The 19,306-nt window shown below is 42.9% G+C and overlaps 7 protein-coding genes across 7 annotated transcripts; 2 read left to right on the top strand and 5 right to left on the bottom strand.

Moving 5' to 3' along the window:
- Positions 1 to 42: 42 nt before the first annotated feature.
- L199_002311 (uncharacterized protein) lies at positions 43 to 2,380 on the bottom strand (the record flags this gene model as incomplete). Its single annotated transcript, XM_064888056.1, has 6 exons — positions 43 to 330; positions 401 to 895; positions 1,007 to 1,123; positions 1,220 to 1,439; positions 1,663 to 2,153; positions 2,327 to 2,380. The coding sequence occupies 6 exons, from the start codon at positions 2,378 to 2,380 to the stop codon at positions 43 to 45; spliced, it is 1,665 nt and encodes a 554-aa protein (XP_064744128.1).
- A 442-nt stretch (positions 2,381 to 2,822) lies between these two features.
- On the bottom strand, positions 2,823 to 7,343 carry L199_002310 (uncharacterized protein; the record flags this gene model as incomplete). The annotated part of the gene is made up of 12 exons (XM_064888055.1): positions 2,823 to 2,876; positions 2,958 to 3,305; positions 3,414 to 3,642; positions 3,720 to 4,459; positions 4,526 to 4,594; positions 4,660 to 5,234; positions 5,306 to 5,554; positions 5,614 to 5,816; positions 5,884 to 6,497; positions 6,598 to 6,729; positions 6,794 to 6,879; positions 7,037 to 7,343. The coding sequence occupies 12 exons, from the start codon at positions 7,341 to 7,343 to the stop codon at positions 2,823 to 2,825; spliced, it is 3,606 nt and encodes a 1,201-aa protein (XP_064744127.1).
- A 380-nt stretch (positions 7,344 to 7,723) lies between these two features.
- L199_002309 (uncharacterized protein) lies at positions 7,724 to 9,633 on the bottom strand (the record flags this gene model as incomplete). The annotated part of the gene is made up of 7 exons (XM_064888054.1): positions 7,724 to 7,885; positions 8,005 to 8,429; positions 8,539 to 8,784; positions 8,862 to 8,893; positions 8,963 to 8,991; positions 9,059 to 9,105; positions 9,183 to 9,633. 7 exons carry the CDS (start codon positions 9,631 to 9,633, stop codon positions 7,724 to 7,726), a joined length of 1,392 nt encoding a protein of 463 aa, XP_064744126.1.
- Positions 9,634 to 10,115: 482 nt separating this feature from the next.
- L199_002308 (uncharacterized protein) lies at positions 10,116 to 11,060 on the top strand (the record flags this gene model as incomplete). The annotated part of the gene is made up of 3 exons (XM_064888053.1): positions 10,116 to 10,480; positions 10,557 to 10,819; positions 10,894 to 11,060. 3 exons carry the CDS (start codon positions 10,116 to 10,118, stop codon positions 11,058 to 11,060), a joined length of 795 nt encoding a protein of 264 aa, XP_064744125.1.
- Positions 11,061 to 11,437: 377 nt separating this feature from the next.
- L199_002307 (uncharacterized protein) lies at positions 11,438 to 12,074 on the bottom strand (the record flags this gene model as incomplete). The annotated part of the gene is made up of 2 exons (XM_064888052.1): positions 11,438 to 11,762; positions 11,869 to 12,074. The coding sequence occupies 2 exons, from the start codon at positions 12,072 to 12,074 to the stop codon at positions 11,438 to 11,440; spliced, it is 531 nt and encodes a 176-aa protein (XP_064744124.1).
- Positions 12,075 to 13,475: 1,401 nt separating this feature from the next.
- On the top strand, positions 13,476 to 15,486 carry L199_002306 (uncharacterized protein; the record flags this gene model as incomplete). Its single annotated transcript, XM_064888051.1, has 9 exons — positions 13,476 to 13,709; positions 13,799 to 13,814; positions 13,959 to 14,021; positions 14,096 to 14,207; positions 14,279 to 14,378; positions 14,561 to 14,680; positions 14,814 to 15,110; positions 15,218 to 15,307; positions 15,370 to 15,486. The coding sequence occupies 9 exons, from the start codon at positions 13,476 to 13,478 to the stop codon at positions 15,484 to 15,486; spliced, it is 1,149 nt and encodes a 382-aa protein (XP_064744123.1).
- A 595-nt stretch (positions 15,487 to 16,081) lies between these two features.
- On the bottom strand, positions 16,082 to 18,623 carry L199_002305 (uncharacterized protein; the record flags this gene model as incomplete). The annotated part of the gene is made up of 10 exons (XM_064888050.1): positions 16,082 to 16,179; positions 16,380 to 16,644; positions 16,834 to 16,987; positions 17,060 to 17,148; positions 17,218 to 17,239; positions 17,322 to 17,537; positions 17,596 to 17,753; positions 17,817 to 17,891; positions 17,968 to 18,286; positions 18,373 to 18,623. 10 exons carry the CDS (start codon positions 18,621 to 18,623, stop codon positions 16,082 to 16,084), a joined length of 1,647 nt encoding a protein of 548 aa, XP_064744122.1.
- Positions 18,624 to 19,306: the final 683 nt, after the last annotated feature.

Below are 19,306 nucleotides of genomic sequence, written 5' to 3'. Positions count from 1 at the left end.
TCACTTGAAAATGATAATAGTATCAAATGTGGTAGGAATGTATCATATCGTTCCAAAATCCCTTTCTTTCCTATCTTCTTCCATCAACCCCTGTAAACCATTATATCCACCATACCCACTGACCGTACCCTGCATATATCCACTATTATTATTGGAAGAGTTCGAAGCACTGTTGATCCAACCGTTTCCTGAACCAATGACAGTAGCGTTCAAATCGAATTTCAAAGATTTCGAACCTGGATTGAAACTCTGAAGGATAATCTGCAATTCGTCATCCAAGACTTTACGTGCGAGTGTATCGCCTTCTCGAAGAAGTAAAGAGAATTGTTTCTACAACAACAACCAGACCTCTCGGTGTCAGCACATGGATATGTGATATTTAGTCTCATGCTTGACTCACCTTGAACTTGGTATCGACCTTTGAGAACATATCTACAATCTGAGGTGTTAATTTCTGACCATCTCCCACTAACGTCCGATCACTAGGTAATTCTCCAGCAATGAACAACTGCAATGCATCACCTTGAAGTGCAGGGGAAGTGAACTGCTGTGTATGAGGTTGAGCGGTCCCACCGAAATAACTCGTACCGTGTCCGTGCCCTCCCTCAGAAGTCGGACTGGTAACTTGAGGTTGTTGATTCGCAAATGTGGCCGTGATTATACTGGCTGCAGGAGACTTGGGAGTAGGTCCCAAGTTACCCATACCGAAGGGTATCTCCAATGGTGCAGATTGTATTATAGTAGATGGATGTAACAATGAAGAATTTGTAAATGGTGGAGGGATGAAGTTGTCAGATGGGGGAGAGGGTAAGAACATGCCTAGGAGTTTCTTGTATATGTCTCGGATGATCGAACAGAGTGTTGAGTGGGTTTGGTAGAAATCCGGTATGAATGGCTATCAAGGGAGGTAGTGTTAATTGTTGAGACGAAGGATCCAGATACCAAGAACAGGATGAAATGGAACCATGGATATGGCGATGTATTTGAGTGACCAGGGAACACGTACCATGTTGACATTTAGCAAATACGTCTCCGCACTGTCCATCCCACTCGCGAAATCAGACATGACCGTACCGCCAGCAGTGACCTTCCGATTATTTCTCTGACCTCGAAAAAGGTTTTTCTGAAACGTAAGATCTAAAAATCAGCATCGTCCATCTAAGAATACTTGATGTCCACCAATATCAAAGGAGTAGTAAGAAGTGAGAGAATCACTCACTACACCTTTCCCTCCTCCGGAATCACTAAACGTTTCCCACTCGTCCAACAACTTTAACAAAGCTTTGAGGAACTCGTTACTTGATGGTATATCGAATAAGGAGCTCAGCGATATACCTAGGATGTGGAAATTGCGAGCGCGACTTTCCAGCTGTTTAGGTCCGATGGAGCTTTCTAACGTTGTTCGGGGAATTCGGACGGTGTTCAGCCAGTGGGTGTCACTTTGTAATCAACACAATTAGCTTGGATCGCTCATATTCGCGTGAAATGGAAGAGATGTCCCTCTTGTCATGATGATATTCCTCGATTTGAATCAACCATTATCATAAATGACATATAAAGATTCTCGTATTCTCCTTCCTCTCTCAAATCGATGAGCATCGCCGGATCCTGCACTCCCCTTCCTTACACATTCACTGGACTGGAATAAGACATCCTACTCACCCTTGATACCATTCTCCCAAATAACTCCACCCGATAATCCGTTCTCTTACAAGTCTAAAAACATCTTCAGGTCTCTTTATATTTCTTTCGCCTTTTTCATTGTTGGTATTCTTCTCTTTTATACTGTAATTCGCACTTGTACTTCTTCCTCCTGCCCCATGTCCATGTCCATGGGGATATCCTCCACCTAGACCATAAGATCCTGGTCCTGGTCCATGAGTATGTGATGCGGTGGTACGAGAAGCTAGAGAGATAGTATCCGCATGAGAATGGGGATGGTTTTGATATTCAGGTGAAAATGAAGGTGAATATATCTCGTCGTGATTGAATGCACTTGTAGTTGAAGTTAACGGTGTAGATTGGGCTGAACCAGGTAATGATCCTCCTCCTCCCCTTCCACCAGTATAGGTTGAAGAAGATGGTAAAGGGATTGCAGATTGACGAGAATATGAGGACGAGGAAGATGATTTGCCGAATGCTTGTAGTAAAGACTATTGATCCAGTTAGCATCAGCCAGCTCGGGATGTCTGATTTGGTCTGATTTTATGAGATGTGACACATACGTTAGACTGCTAAATACCAATGATGATCAGTCATCCGTAAGCAAATGATTTCCAGCGAAGATAATGATGTAAGCAAGCTCAAGGGGCGAAGCTGGACTCACCTTCCTCCTCATACTGGATTTCCCAGATATGCTCCCCAAAGCGTTAAAGTCCATGTTGGGTGTTGAGGAAAGTGGTGAATCGTCTGTTGAGGGGTCCTTCCGAATATGCACCTATGCACCTCTTGTATGAGAGGAGCTATCTTGTTGACCAAGGCTAGCGATTGATCTTCAAGTGGTACTGTGATCGCGTGAAGTAAGCGCAATGGTGATGAACAGAACCAACAAGTGAAGCAGTTCAACAGTTCATCTCAACTTGAAACAACAAACACCAAACCACGTGGAGAGGCATCGTTTCAGCTCAAAGTCAAAGTATCAACTATTCTTTCAATCTTTGATCTTTAGACACATGCCTTATGCTTCCATAAGGTGATTCATAGCCATGCAAGAGGCATGTCAAAGCAGGTATAATATGCATAATGAGGTATATGTGTGAGAACGCATATGACTGAAATCGCCAAGATAAGAAAACCACCTTGTCCACCTTCTTTAACAGTAACTATGTCACCGTCACATTCAATCTGATACCCATACAAGCCATTTCGGCGCATAGCTGTAATATCAAACATGAAGTCATCAGCTTCTACTACTCTGGATAAGGGCGTATAGGTAAATCAGAAAAAGAGAAACCTACATATCTGAACACATATGGAACAGCCACAACATCCATCTTTCCTTTCCTCACACCGTCTTTCATCCTTACCCCCACAGCAGTTCCCGTGGACTCTTTCTTCGTTTGATCCTGTTGATCCTGTTGGTGTAAATGAGAATCGCAGATCCTACAATACTCTTTCATCCCTTCATTCGAAGCGGTATCTTCGAATCCTAACGAAGTGAGTGATCCACATGATCGACAGATCCAAGCAGTAGAGTAATCCGAACAATTCATCAATCGATCTTGCAACAAGAATGATGTTCCATGTGCTATTAACGCATCTCTCTCCATTTCTCCGAATCGGATACCACCCGCTCGTTTTCGACCCTACAGGACACAAGAAAAAAACGCGTCAGTATCATGCAATTTCCATAACATACCATACCATACCACACGAGCTGAGTGGTTTGGTCTGATCTTGACCATTCAACTCACCTTGACAGGTTGTCTAGTCAAAGGATCAACGGGTCCAGTCGTTCTAACTTGGAATTTATCGTTGACCATATGTCTCAATCTCTGGTAATAGACCAAACCGAGATAGATATCCGCATGGAATTCTTCACCCGTTATACCAGAATACATAGGTTCGTTACCGTAGTAATTGTATCCGGCAGCTTTGAGTTGTTCACCAAAGTAATCTACAGGTCGATCGGAATCCGAGAATCTACAAATACAACGCGAACAAAACATGGTTAGCAGATGAAACATTTCGATCATGAAAAATTATGGATGATGACTCACTTGAAAGGTGTAGCATCCTGACAGATACCATGCAAAGCCCCCGCTTTACCAGCCAGAGACTCCACGAACATTCCAATAGTCATTCTCGAAGGGAAAGCATGAGGGTTGATGATCACATCAGGTTGCATGCCCGATTCGCTGAAAGGCATATCGATCGTCGGGAATTTCTGTGAACATACACCTTTCTGTCCATGTCTTGATGAAAACTTATCTCCAATTACTGGTGATCGAGGTATTCTAAGCTTAATATGAATCTTTTGTAATTCTGAATCACCCGAATCTGATCCTAATAACCTCACTTCATCTACGAATGCCACTTCGTCTCCTTTATATTTGTGGAATTTCGTTTTGCCAGTCGTATCATCTATGTATCCAGCCAGGGGATCACCAGATTTGATTCGAGTTCCGATCCTTGGTAAACCATCACGAGATAGGAATTCTAAACATGTATGTTCATCTTTGATATCCCTTCCGAGACCGAAATGTAATCTAGGTTTTGATGAATTTCGATTGGCACCGACGGAATCTTTCAGATCGAATATATCAGATTTGTATACTGTACCATATCCGAATCCTCTTTCATGGGCTGATTTGTTCAAGATCATCGCATCTTCCATATCGTAACCGGTATACGAGATGACAGCAACGATAGCGTTGGTACCGTTGGGGAAATTGTCGAATCCATAGTGGTTGTGCAAAGCTGGTCGGACGACAGGTGTTTGACCGGATTGAAGTCGGTACTAGAGCGATACATGTGGATCAGCGACGATCATCTAAACACCTTCCATATACGGTTGACAACTTACCATCTTGTTATCAGTTCGCTTGTTCAACGCAGTCGAAGGTGTACCCATAGATTGTTTACCCATCTGACACTAAATCAACAGAACGAGATATCAGCTTTCATCTCATCCATAACATGATCGATAGCTGAACCCACTTGGTACATATTTCTAGGACTCTGATTGAAATCCGAAAAAGGAGTCAAATTCGCTATAACCGATAACATACTCGTCGGGTCGAGTTCCAAATGAGTCGTTACACCGTTTTCAATCTCTTGCTTTGTAATAGCTACATCCATGTATACTTGTTCGAAAGTACCTAGATGATCTAATTTACCATTTTCAAGGTACGTTACAGGTCTCATCATTCTACTTCGAGATGAGAACAAGTATAATCCGGGATATTGTCCTCCCTTCGTTACTGGTACATAACCAATTTCAATATCGATCGGTACCTTTGGATTACCTTCGGTTTTCAATTTTCTCAACAAGTTGGCGAGCTGTTTGGATTTTTGAGGTGAGGCATATCCGATAACTCGGCCGTCCAACTGGATACAGACCATTCGTCGACCGTCAATGGAAGAAGCGAATATCTGGGTCATACCGTGTGCTGAGAGTAATGCTGGAATGTTGGATGTATCGAGTTGGCCAACAACGATCTTACAAGTGTGAGATAAATGATTCAAGAGACCACAAGGAGAACCATCAGGAGTATGTACGGGGCATAAAAAGCCTGTTCAGATAAAAGCATGATATCAGCTTCTATAGTTGGTTTGATGGTGCTTTGCCAGCTGATCCACTCACCCCATGATTCCGGTCTCAACTTTCGGACATCTGTCGTCTTGAGTTCCGCAAAGAAAGCTCCTCGATGGATACATCTGAAATGTGACAAGTATCGGTAGAAGTTCAACTTCTCAGCGACAATGGTATAACCTGAAGTTTGTTGGAGATCTAAACCAGTAGGAGAGACGAGATTCCCGGTGGCTAAGAAGTAGGATAATTTTGCTCCAATATCCCAATTGGTCTTGGCAAGAACGGATGTAAAGTATTTGGCTTCAAACGACGTACGACATCAGTATGTGGATAGATAGTGAGGTGGAAAGACAACTCACGATCGGAGAAACTTCTCGCTTTGCCCTGTCTTAGATCCTGTTGGATCTGCAATTTCACAGCATTCAAACAATCGTCGAATCGTTCCTTGATGATCATACCGTATAAGAAACCGGGGAGGAGAACTTCGTGGTGTTGAGGTGAATCAGGGTTATCGGCGCAAGTAGCACCGGATACGAGGGAATAAAGTTTTCGAAGCATGAAGCTGTACGTGGGATCATCAGTGAAAGCCCCACATGAGAAAGGAGAAGGAGTGTGATTCGATTACTCACATTAACATTCTGAATTTATCTCTTGGATTAGGTAAATGTACTAAAACAACCTTTGACAACAGGAAACTTCCAACTTGTATGTTATTCCAATCTTCCGGACAACTCAGGACGACTCTAAACTTCTCTCCCAAATAATCCAAACATTGTTCTCCAGTTTGCAGGTTCCAAGTTTTCTGACCTCTCAACAATAACTCTACTCGATCGGTCAAAAAGGTGTTGTCGTATTCACCTTGGATGAGACCTTCGAAAATCTCCTTATCGGATGCGTTGACAAGAGCTTTAAGGATCAACATGAGTGGAATCATATATTCGACTTTCCTCCATGCGAATCTAAGTGTAGCACCTCCATTAGAGAGATAGTGGATCGTATTGGTACATGCCGATTGATCTGGTCTGACACATCTGATCTGACATCCATAAGGTGTATAGGATACTCCTCGTTTGGCGAATGATGGTCGATATAGGTTCAGGGGATGATGTCGTCTGGGTAAAATCAAATATCGTATGATCTTCTCATTTCCGTTAACGATGAAATATCCTCCGAAAGAAGTTGATTCTTCGCCGTGAGAGATGAGCTCTTCTGCTGAAAGGTTTTGGAGATTACACCGGATTGACTATAAAGTCAATATTTGGATATCACCATCAACATAGCTCTTACAGCTTGACAAATGCTGCGCACCACGATATAAATGTGACGGAAGGAATATGACTCACTCTCGTCATAACAGGTAACAAACCACATTCCTTGATCTCCTCATGTTCTCTCGAAACCCCATCAGGTCCCGTGACAGTCCATCGTATATTGACGGTCAATCGCGATCGATAAGTGGTAAGACGTTCTCGAGCCTGTAAAATATCAATGATTAGCTGAATATGAATCGATATACAATCAAGATATACTCTTACTCACCTCGGCAGGGAAAATACGTCGTTCAATAGCCAACTTATCTTTCTCCGGTACGAGGGGTTTCGAAAGTGCTACTCTGTCAATACGGTCTATGAACATACGTGAATGTCAGCTAATCATCCGTACTATATACATTGTTGATCTCATAACAACACAATGAAAGATACTCTTCAAGAAGATTTGCACGCATGTATATATACATATCTATATATATACCAGGAGAGAGAGAGGAGAAGTCAAACTCACAAGTTATCTTACTTCCAAAACCAGTCGGATCATTATCCCATTCCTTCCCATCAAAAACGACTTTTTCCCCTATATCCTCTACACCCAATTGTAATAACCCTTTGTTTCCCTCATCTTCAATCAACGCATTGAACGACTGGATATGAGGTTGGACCAATTCGTCCAAAGCGGGGACGTCGGATGAGGTGGTAGGTGGATGTCGGAATTGACGTTCTCTAGTCAAAGTCTTGAATGTTGATTTGTCGACGACACCACTTCCTGAGGAAGATGCGAAGGATGGTGAGAGAGGGTCGAAGGATGCTACCATCTTGAGCTTGTCTCTCCTTCTTTTGTTGATTGGAGGGAGACTTGACGATAGTGAAACAGATAGTAGTATTTCAGCCCAAAGCTGAAAAACATTTTCATCCATCGTCTTGGGATTGAACATTTTCATTCTTGTGTGCCTGATATCAACGTTCTTAGGTGGAGGCAGGGGGGGTGGACTCACGTGGCTCATATGGGAATGGATGTCAGCCTGATTCCAACGACAATCTGATGCATACTCGTACCATATGGATTGACAAATGGGAATATATATATGCTCAATGCTAAGTAATTACAAAGTTGACAAGGTCCTGTATACTATGAATCTACTGAACAATCTATAAGAAAGGTAAAGATACCTCTGGTGTTTGAATCAGACCGAGTTTACCATGCCCCTTGACTGACCAAACCCCATTTCCTCAACTGTTCACAAGCGGGGCTCTTCTGTGACCTGATCTCTTTCAACTTGTCCGTATTAGCTCCTATACCGAAGAATCCCGAGTTCTCGTTGATACGCTGTTGTTTGCGATCTAGGAAGTATTGGCACTGTGCAAAACAGACTCATCAGCCATCATTCTTCTAACCCACAATACTCGACATCACTTGTATCACCCTCTTTCTTCTCCAGCTTCGACAAGATGAAGACATCAACAACCATGACTCACCTCATTCTGTAATCTCCTAGCATAAACATTCTCTACCCCTCTCTCGAACCCTCTCAGCTTCGAGCTATACAACCCTTCATTGGTTTTACCTTTCCTGCTATCCGGTATAGAACTGTAAATCTCTGATTTCTCCCATTCTTGCCCATTCACATAATAGGGGACTTTCCAATTAGACGTTTCCCTATTAACATTCAACCTTGTCGACGGCTCGAACCCATATGCAGGATCTGGTTGAGAGCTACCGGTGAAGATCGATGGGATGATCGAAAGAAGGGCAAAAGCAAATAAGATGATGATGGGTAATAAAGCTACCAATGGTGATGACTCGTTTGCGCCTCCTGCTGTGGCTGGACCACGAGGTTGGGGACGTCGTGGTCGACCACCGTAATGAGCTTGGAATCCACCAGGTCCACCAAATGTGAATACTACGGACGACCGAAAATCAGCTAAACCCGATCCAGATCATACTGCCAATTTGCTCATTTCACGAGTCCATATTGTGACTTTGATCGGTACGGACCGTTAAATACTCACCATTAGCCTGTCCGAAAGGTGATCCACCAAAACCACCTCCACCACCTCCAAAGAACATATTAAACAGATCTTCAGGATTGATTTCCGTCTGATACATTCCTGGTCCACCCCCTCCACCTCCGAAACCACGCATACCTGACGAAGCGGACATTCCAGGATTACGCTGTGTAGGGTCGTAGGAGGGGTTTGAATCGAATGCCGCTTTGAGGTCGGGATCGGATAATACTTGGAATGCTTTGGATACCACTATGGATCAAATGCTCAATATCAGTCATGCGTATGCTAGACGGGTGCTGTTGAGGCAGATAGTTTGATGTACTCACTCTTGAACGCTTCGTCGGCTCCTGGTGCATTGCTATTTCAGATATATCAGCTAACTGGGCGATACTCTTTTTGAAGCACACAGCTAATTGCGTAAACGTACTTCTTATCTGGATGTAAAGCCAGAGCGAGCTATCATCACACACATATACAAGTCAGTTTGAACGTCATACACAGTCCAACTGATATCTTTACACACCTTCTTATAAGCTTTCTTGACATCATTCTCTGTACAACTTTTCTCAACTACTCAAAACCGAAAAAAGAACGCCAAATCAGTAAATCCCTGTGTAAAGCCAATCTCTAAGTGATGAGAAACTCACCAGATAATATCTCATAATACTCATGATGTTTACAACTTTTGACCCTTTTCACCACTTCTAACTGTTTCGCCGTATAACTTTTTTTGCTTCCTGTACTTTCCTTATTCGTGCTTGTAGTACCACTATGTCCAGGTCTCGTATGAGCCGAAGTGATATGTTCTTCTACACCCGTAGCTTTCCCTTTACTCCCTCCTGCATCGCCATTGCTAGTTGGTGTGGAAGTACCATTAGGTGTCGGTGCGGGTGCCGGCGTAGAAGTACCAGAACCAGAACCTGATCCACCTGATTCTATCTCCCTTTCTATAGCTATGACCATTGCCTCTCCCTCTGTCGTCGAATACAAGGCTACTGACTTCCTAGCGAATTTCAATGCGGAGGGGAGATTCGAGTTGGCTCGGTGTCGAGAGGAGATGGATAGACATCGCAGAGCTTCTTCTTTGTTAACTTCCATTGTGGGTAAGGACCGGTGAGGTTGAGGATGGACAGTATTGACTAGATAAAGGAAGGCCTTGGGATGGTAATATTCAGGCCGAGGAAGAAGACAGATCACTGAGGATCTGTCGTATCTAGCTGGATGTTCTGACAGGTATAACCAAGTATACAGAAGAATTCAGGTAAATATAACGCTTATCCTGTAAAAAGATGGATTCAACAGACCACCGGTCATCGTCCTTACCTTACCAGATATCGAAATATCCCTGAACGTGCCACGACGATGGTGTCCGGTGCCACATTCACAACATCACCGTTATTCCCGTGTGGACCAGCTTGCATGTTGTCGTTGCCACCCACCTACCTATGATTATTCAACGTTGAATTCATTCGTTCTCTGGTTTTCACGTTGATCAAAAGTACAGAGATACACTCGATACAAGTCTCATCACTTACCAAAACAACGAATTGAAATCACTGAACAGCAAAACACCCAACAAGATGCTCCAAACAATTCATCTTCATCTCCCTTCTCCCCTTCCTCTTCAGGCCCTCCACATCTCCCCTCAATCAACCATATCCGACTTACCTATCCCATCCCCCTTCGACGACAATGACGATGTATATCTACGAACAACCTCTTCCATCTTATCTCCCTCTACATCTATCTTATCACTGCAGCACAATGAGAACGCAGATCACCCAATCAATATACATGTCTGTGCGAGGCTGCTGGGTGGAAAAGGAGGGTTCGGAAGTCAGTTGAGAGCAGCGGGAGGAAGGATGTCTACTGGTAAAGCAACGAATATGGATTCCTGTAGGGACTTGAGTGGAAGGAGATTAGGTACGATCAAAGAAGCCCAGAGGTGAGTCAAACGATTCATATCTATAATCCTTCTACTCGTGCACGATGATGTACTGATATATACCCCGTGTATGTAGACAAGCAGAATTACTCGAATCTGCACCAGCCCTTCGAGCTAAACTTCAAGCAGAAGAAAAATCAAAACTTGAAGCATTGGAACGTAAATTAGGTATATCACAACCTGACAGTCCGGAAGATGGGGAGGCGTCTGGCTCGAAGAGGAAAGTAGATGATGTGAATTTGGAAGAGTTGGCAGCCAAGAAATACAAATTCGAAGATAACAAGTTTTTAGAGGAGAGTAGGGAGATCAACGAAAGTGTTAGAAATGCAGTTTCGAAGGGTGAGTTTAACTATATTGTTACTGTATGGTTATAATCATGTAAACTTAGTACTGATTGATGTTATCTTCAAAAGCGATGTTACTTAAGAAAAAGAAGAAATCATCTACAACCACCACTCCTGCTACTACTGCATCGACCGCCAAGTCCGATCCAAAGGGAAAAGCCAAAGTGGATGAACTGACTAAGAAGGAAAAAGAGAGATTATCAATGCCACCACCTGCCTTGACCAATGTCGCGTGAATTGGAAAGTAATTAGGTATCATGTTCAATGTTGTACGTGTACTTGTTCAATATGAAGTGTATGTAAATTGCCGTTCTTTCATACGTCCCGAACGATACCTGTTATACATGATTATCATATCATTCGTTATTCGTCCAGCATATATACAAGTATATTTACAATCATTCGTAAATACATATCTAACACTCCCTAAGAAACGCTATAAGACATATCAAACCTGCGAACTATCATCATGGTCGTAATTGGCGATCTTCACATTTGTTGTTGAGTTGTTACCTGCCCGAAAGACGAGAGAAACGAATCGATCAATCAATCATTCGTTCATGATCGAATCGAGTCAAATCATATTGATGAAGAAGCAGGTGTCAAATGGAGATCAACACCTACGTTCCTCTTTCTCTTTCTCTCTATTCTCGGTCTTCAATATCCCCTTCTTTACCCCCTCTGAGCTCTTAGTGGTGTATTCCGACCCTACAACAGTCGAAGTAATATATTGTCTATGATCACTATTGTCTCCATTACTGCTACTACTAGTTGATTGTGCCGACTTTGTGTCATTCATCATTCGACCAATACCAATTCCAAAAGTATGTGTCATAGGTGAGATAGGAGGTGAAGGGATATTGGTAGAATCTATCCAAGTTTGTCGACGACCTTCGGTAGAATGTTGAGCGAGTACTTTGGTTTTATTCAAGTTACGTCTTTTGATAATTGACAGAAAAGACGTATCATCAGTAAGATTGGTCTGTATCATGTATTGGTATTCAAGACTGTTTAACGATTACATTTCTAGAAGCACCCACTCACATCGAATAAATCCAGTAGATCATAGCTATCAACCAAAATCCCACCACCCCACTTATAGTCAATACTATAGCCAATACGGTCTTACTTAAACCCCCTCCTCCCCCTCTTGTAGACGTATCATCTGCGTTGGACGGTACCCATCCTACCGGTGCGCCATCGGGTGGTGGCGTGAATATGAATGTTCGTGAGGAAGTCGTTGATGACATGTCAGCTATGGTAGGTTAGTAATTAATAGTAAGATAGTCAGACAAGGAAGTAGTATGCATCGTATCGTTGTCTTCATCTTGTTAGTATATACATGTTTATCAGTCGCCACTCCTCTAACGAGTAGAAGCAGAAACACGAGTTTAGATATCACTCTTCTAGACTGTAATTGGGGATACACACTGTATCGACATGTTTATTGTTATATCCGTACAAGGATTATGGTACATTTGTGTACATTGTAACCTATGCATGCATCGATACTTGCTGTACACAACATCCTCCTAGTCCGTTGCATCGATCCGATATTCCCAAGACACCATTTGGTTTGGGGAAGAAATGGAATGAAGTGAGATAGATGATCGACAAAGCTCAGCTCATCAGTAGAGTCGAGTCGAGATTCTGTAAAGGTCCCATCAAACCAACACATCAAATCACACCGCCTCCGCGATCGTGGCAAGCTAAGTAAGCTAAAATGGGAGATCCGTGCATTGCGGGGTTGTAGGTTACATGTCGCACATGGGGTGGATTTCCTGTAGATCTTTTTTATTGATCTTACGCCATCATACCATATCAAGGTGTTGTTGACAGTACAGTAGATACAGTTACCAAAACAACGCGAAGATTAAAGTTCCAAGTACAAGTAGAAGTGGCAAGTGGTACGTAACCGATATCTCCAACCGCAAATTCCACCCTGAAATTCTCCCACTCCACACTCTCGAGATTCCGGTAAAATCTGCCTACAACCTTTACAAAGGTCATTTCGTTCAATTCATTCAGTTGATCATTGTTTGCTTTACATATTCTTTCTTTCCCGTCCGACAGATTTTCTTCTTTTTCTTCTGAAACATAGACAATATAGACTTTCCATCTTCTCTATCACTCGTGACTAGACGATCTGCATACAAGCATCAACCCCTCGTGATCCGATTATAACGCATCTTCCTACTTGAGTCAAGCACAAGCCAGCCTTATCTACCCCAAAAGATAATTTGATCACCCGACTGATCCGGTTCTGAATACCATACCTCGACTAGATATATATAAACAAGACAAAGAGGTCCTTTCATTTTATCTCCATTAGACCCTTTACGATCATCAAGGAGCGACGCTCTGTTTATCCTCGAGATATCTGTCACGTTTCAACCTACTGCTTCAACACGCACGTTCCTTCTACTTGACACTCCACGGGGTGATCCATTCATCCCGTCGACATAACAACATAACAACAATAACGCACATTTGTTATTTACCAGTTCGAACTCGTATTTACGACTCAGATCAGCTCGGCTCGGCTCAGTGCTTGGTGCCATATACGATAAGGTATAAATACCTCCTTGTTCTTGGTTGTTACGCACAATCGAAATCAACATCAACCTCATTGAAATCATACATAGCTTACAATGTCAAATCTCGATAAACCAACGAACGGTGTGATATCCACATCCCGACCCGAATCCACTTTACCTACTCCCGCACTCTCACCCTCCAATTCCGCTGGACCTTCTCCGGCATTCTCAACTGTCCTTCAATCTCCCGCCGTATCAGAGTTCGAACTTGAGAACCCATTCGATAAGCTCCAATCTCAAGATGGAGGGGATGGTTGGAAGATACCTGAATGTTGGGGTCACAGAGGTGTGAGTTGGAGTTTATCCGTCTGACACTTCCAATCATAAAATAAGGTGATGGAAGCTGATAATGTTTCATCTGATATACTACTGTACAGGCTTCAGCAAGTTTTCGTGAGTGATTGTGCCACTTGATGATAAGGATGATCATCACCATGATGTCGGAGTTGATGTATCAATCCTTTCAACCCATCATCCTTTGCGAATCTTCACACGTGCTTACCTTGTATCCTTCTCTTTCTTGATTCACAACCACAGCCGAGAATACGAAAGCATCCTTTGTAGAAGCATGTAAAGCCGGTGCAGATGGTATTGAGACGGGTGAGTATATCCACTTGATCAGCTCGCTATACTTCTGATTATTACAACATACTGACCTTTTGATTCCAATTTAGATATCCACATCACAGCGGATAACGTACTTGTCCTGTTTCACGATCCGGAACTTCATCGAACGACCGATGGTGAAGGATTGATACATAAGCAGCCATGGAACGGAGTCTTAGAGTGAGTATCTCGCACATACACTCAACTGCGATCTCATAAGAGGAGCAATTTATTGATACAAACACACTTAGACACGTTCGAACTAAGAAAGCACCTCATCAACCTATCCCCAAATTCACCGAAGTTTTAGATATCCTCTTACAACCTGAAAACATTAATGTCAAATTGAATGTCAGTATCGTATCATTACTTTCTATCATTCATCTTTCTGTCATTCACACCATCAAGCAATCGTCTTCGCGATGAACAAACAGGAGCAAAACGCCTCTTTCAGCTTTAGTAGTAGACAGAAAAACACAGCTAACCTTTGTTGGGCCCACCACTCGGGCCTATTTTTTTCTCTTTTTGAACAGATCGATTGCAAAGTCGAGAATGATCCTGTTAAATTGTTCGGATTGATCAAAGATGTCGTACAAGGATATGAAGATTGGCAGGAGAGGTTGGCACCTAGGTTGATCTTGGGTATATGGCATGTGAGTTTGAGTTTATTCTACGTCTGCAATAACATTAATTGTCCAAGAAACTATTGGTCAATGTATGATCTTACGTCTCGACAGTGATCAGTTGGTTGATTTATGATGGTCTTGCTGATTCACCAATACATAGCCCAAATTCATTACTCCTGCATGTACGATTCTCCCTTATCTACCCCGATACGCCATCTCCATGTCACTCCCTCAATGTCGTAAATACTTTTTCGACAACTGTCACGGCTTTTCGATATTGTACGAAGCTCTCGCATCTTCTGACGGAGCTCGGTTCCGAGCAGAATGTGCAGCAAAGGGTAAATTCATTTGTGCGTGGACGGTAAACAGCGAAGAGGAAATGAGACAATGTGGGAGATGGGGTGTGAGGAGCGTTATAAGTGATAAACCAGATTTATGGAGAAGTATAAGGAAAGAGGTGAGTCGTCATCTCTCCCTTCTCTGCGATACCTCAAACAGTCAAGCAACATGTACGATAGGATAATTGAGCTCAGGCTGATTTGCATAAAATCGTTAATATTGTAGATCGAAACGGATAGAGTGAAAGCTCTTAAACCTACCATCCAATCATACATCTTACCATTCCTGAATCCCAGATACTATTGGTTCTATCATGTGAGTGAGATCCCGCATATCATGCTTTTCCAACTCGGCTGATTTTATTTGGTCGATTGCAGCAACGTCTCGCCAGAGAAGAGACAGAATATCTAGAACGTGAAGGTGGTACTTTTGATATTCACCTTCCAGAAATATCATTAGGTATATCCAAACCTCCTCATACCACTACCATTTGATATTTAGCTTCTATCGAACTGTTTCATAAATCTCGTTGTATATATATTCAATCATTTCCGACTGATATTCATATCAAAACCAATTGGACAATTTCTCTGTTGCTCTTTCTTCCGTTACTTAATTTACATAGTCATTTTACTGAATTTTCACTCATCTTCATTTTATGATTTCGTGCTCTCAACTTATAATTCATGATCAACAATATTATCATTCATACTCATCAAACCAAGCTTTCCTTCTAATCACATCCACAATTTCTTTCAGTATTCTTTTTCTTGCTTTTGTCTCATAGTCCCATTTAATGAATAACGATTGATGACTTCTCCCAATACGAACGCGTTCACATAACTTATCAATTCCATTGAGATCGGATATCAGAACCACAGAAACCTCGGAATGTAAGATCAGTCACAATCAATCGATGCATGATCATAAGTATATTTTCATATATCTTTTACTTCTTCTGCTTCCTATTCTCCCTTCTCGCATCCAATTCAAAAGGCAAAAAATCAAACTCAAAAAACGACGTAAAGAATAACCTCATAAACTCGAAAAAATCAAAGGCATCTGATCTGACTACTCCTCATCCACTTCTTAAAGAGGGATACCACATTTACCACTAACGTTGATTTGAACAGCTTTGATCTCGGTGTAGTTCTCCAAAGCGTATTCACCCAATTCACGACCGAGACCTGAGTACACAGAACATTTGTCAGCAAATTGATGAACGAGTATTATGTATTACCCTAGATACGTTCCCACGCCACACGGTCCGAACTTGCCGAGACCGACACCGACACCGGCGGTAATGTGATGGTATCACCGAAGATAGGACAGGGACAAACAAGGTGAAGAAAGAAACACGACGAAGATGAATGTGAGGAAAACTCACCAGATTGTTTGAAACCACCGAAGGGGATTTGAGGGTGCAACTCATTGTAACAGTTGATCCAGATCGTACCGGCTTTGAGGTTGGCGGCTACTCTCGTGGCTCTTGAGATATCCTGAGTGAATACAGCTGAGGCCAAACCGTAAACCGAGTCATTGGCAGATTCGATCACTTCTTCCTCTTTCTCAAAAGGTGAAACAACCACGACGGGACCGAAGATTTCTTCCTTGACGATCTTCATGTCAGGTTTGACGTCACCAAATACAGTCTACAAGTCAAGCAAGGAAAAACATGTTCGTGTTAGCCTCTCATCCTCAGTGAAGCTGTCATACACATATGTATCGCATTGAAACGATCGATGGGAACTAGGTTTGATAGGGAGATTACAGAGACTGGACTAAAGAGGACTTGTTCCTATTGGGGGGAGGGTTTCGGTTAAATAGAACGTCGTACTTACCGGTTGGATAAAGTAACCGGCATCACCATGTCTCTGACCACCACAGAGAACGGTAGCACCTTCATCTTTACCGTGTTGGACGTATTTCATAATTCGTTCATATTGCAATTGAGAGACTTGAGGTCCTTGGTAGGTGGTAGGTTCGAATGGGTCACTATGAACGAATATCTCAAATAAGTATTTTTCACATTTAGAGATTAGCGATGAAGTGGTCAAAAACACTTACCCAACCTTGAGTCTTGAGGTAGCCTCCTTGAAAGCCTTGACAAACTTCTCGTAGATTGATTTCTGCACGTAGATTCTGGAACCAGCACACTATATCATATTGTTTCGGAGATCAGTCATCGGTTTTATAGTCCTATCTCGGAAGCAGATCAGACTTACACAAGTTTGACCGTGGTTGAAGCTAGAATAAAAAATTAGATTGATCTCTAATAAGCGGTTGATCCGAATAGATCCGGAAAGCTAGGATATGCCTGAAAACTCACAAGATACCTTGAGCGGCGTATTTGACAGCTTCCTCAAAGTCAGCATCCTCGAAGATGATGTTTGAACCTTTACCACCGAGCTCGAGAGATACTTTCTTAATGTTGGATTTGGAAGCTTCTTCCATGACCAATCGACCGACAGGGGTAGAACCGGTAAAAGCGACCTTGTCAACGTCTGGGTGGGCAGCGAGAGCAGATCCGACAGTGTTACCGTATCTGCATACATCGATGTTAGCTATTTGAGCGATTGCTTTGCATGTCACGTTTGACTCACCCAACAACGACGTTGATGACACCGGGAGGTACACCAGCTTCCTCGAAGAGCTTGGTCATGTAAAGAGCGGTCAAGGGAGTAAGTTCAGAAGGCTTGATGACGACGGTACAACCGGCTGCGATGGCAGGTGCAATCTTCCAAGAGAACATGTAAAGAGGCTATGGTTGATGTATCCCGTCAGCTCAACAGTATCGGCTGGGGACAGAGTGAAGGAGACATACGAAGTTCCATGGGATGATTTGACCACATACACCAACGGGTTCGTGTCGGGTGTAAGCAAGTTTAGCTTCGGTCGTCTAAGTGGAAGCATCTCGTCAGTACTGAGCGTTCCTACTCGAACCCACAACGGGATATAAGGGATATTCAACTCACCTCAATGACTTTCCCGTGGATCTTGTCAGCCCAACCACCGTAGTATCTGAACACTCTTGCGGATTCAGTTACGTCGAAAGCCTTGGCAGCAGTAAAAGTCTTTCCGTTGTCCAATGCCTCAAGAGAAGCGAGGATATCAAGATCTCTCTCTATCAATTCAGCGATCTTGATCAAAAGTTCACCTCTTTTGAAACCGGGGGCGTGAAGACCCCAAGTGGTATTGAAAGCTACATGAGCTTGTTTGACAGCTTCGTCAACATCGGCTTGTCTACCTTCTGGGATGGAAGTAAGGACTTCTCCGGTGGAAGGGTTGTAGATGCTGAAAAGAACACTCCGTCAATCAGCTACATGAAAGGGACTTGAATCGACACGTGAAGACGAAAGAAAAAGAGAAACGATACTCACTCAATGGTCTTGGCGTTCTTGTCCAATGATTTTGACCATTTACCATTGATGTAAAGGCCAGTTGGGACCTCTACTTTACCTTTGAAGGCAGAGTGGTTGAACTCGTGGGTGAAAGTAGGATCGGACATTGAGTTGAAGAATCTGATTGATCTGTTTCTAACGTAAGATGAAGTAGATTGTAAAGAAACGTTTTGGTTGATACAACGAGGTGCTGATCGCAAGATGGAAGTAACTCGAGCTGGGGAGATCATCTTGACCAGGTGTATATATATATGTATGTAACCGCAGGAAAAAAGATCAGGTGCCAGTGGTAGGTGGTAGGATGTCGTACAGGGAGTATGCAAGCACACAAACACCGAAGCAAAAAAAGAAGGCGAAGAGGAAGAAAAGTCAGGTGGATATAGAGGGAAAGAAGGAGGGTGATTATGCAACAAGGGGGAAAGATATACCTTTCGACATAACTCTCGTTACTCGGTAACATCTTTGTACCGGTCCGATGTTGTATCACCACACACTTCCCCATCGTATCCTATTGAACCTCCACATCGATAGACTCCTGTGCACCACGTAGCTCCGGAATAACCACTCCCTTTTAGCGTGGTTTGCATGTTTGCATTTCTCACTCCTCACACCCGCTTGTCAAGGTATGTGGTATTATGCGAGATGGTTGGTTGATTCGTTAATTCCGAAGATGAGGATCGATAAGGTGATGTGATCCCGCTCATCCGGTTATTTGATCTGCCTGTAACCACATATGCAATCCCACATTCCTTTGAGCCAAGCCAATCAGATTATTTCTCCAATGCGCTAAGACTAGGCGCGAGAGGAATGACCGGCGGCTTCCACCAGCATGCCTGATTGATGATAGCAAGAGTGTTCAGCCCGGAGTCGAGTGGTAAGTCCGTTCCACGTCCCTCTCTGGAATTAATTCGAC

This window comes from Kwoniella botswanensis, chromosome 1, assembly GCF_036426115.1.
Source record: "Kwoniella botswanensis chromosome 1, complete sequence".
NCBI lineage: Eukaryota > Fungi > Basidiomycota > Tremellomycetes > Tremellales > Cryptococcaceae > Kwoniella > Kwoniella botswanensis.
The sequence above is the reverse complement of the archived record's forward strand: the minus strand, read 5'-3'. Positions and strand labels throughout refer to the sequence as shown.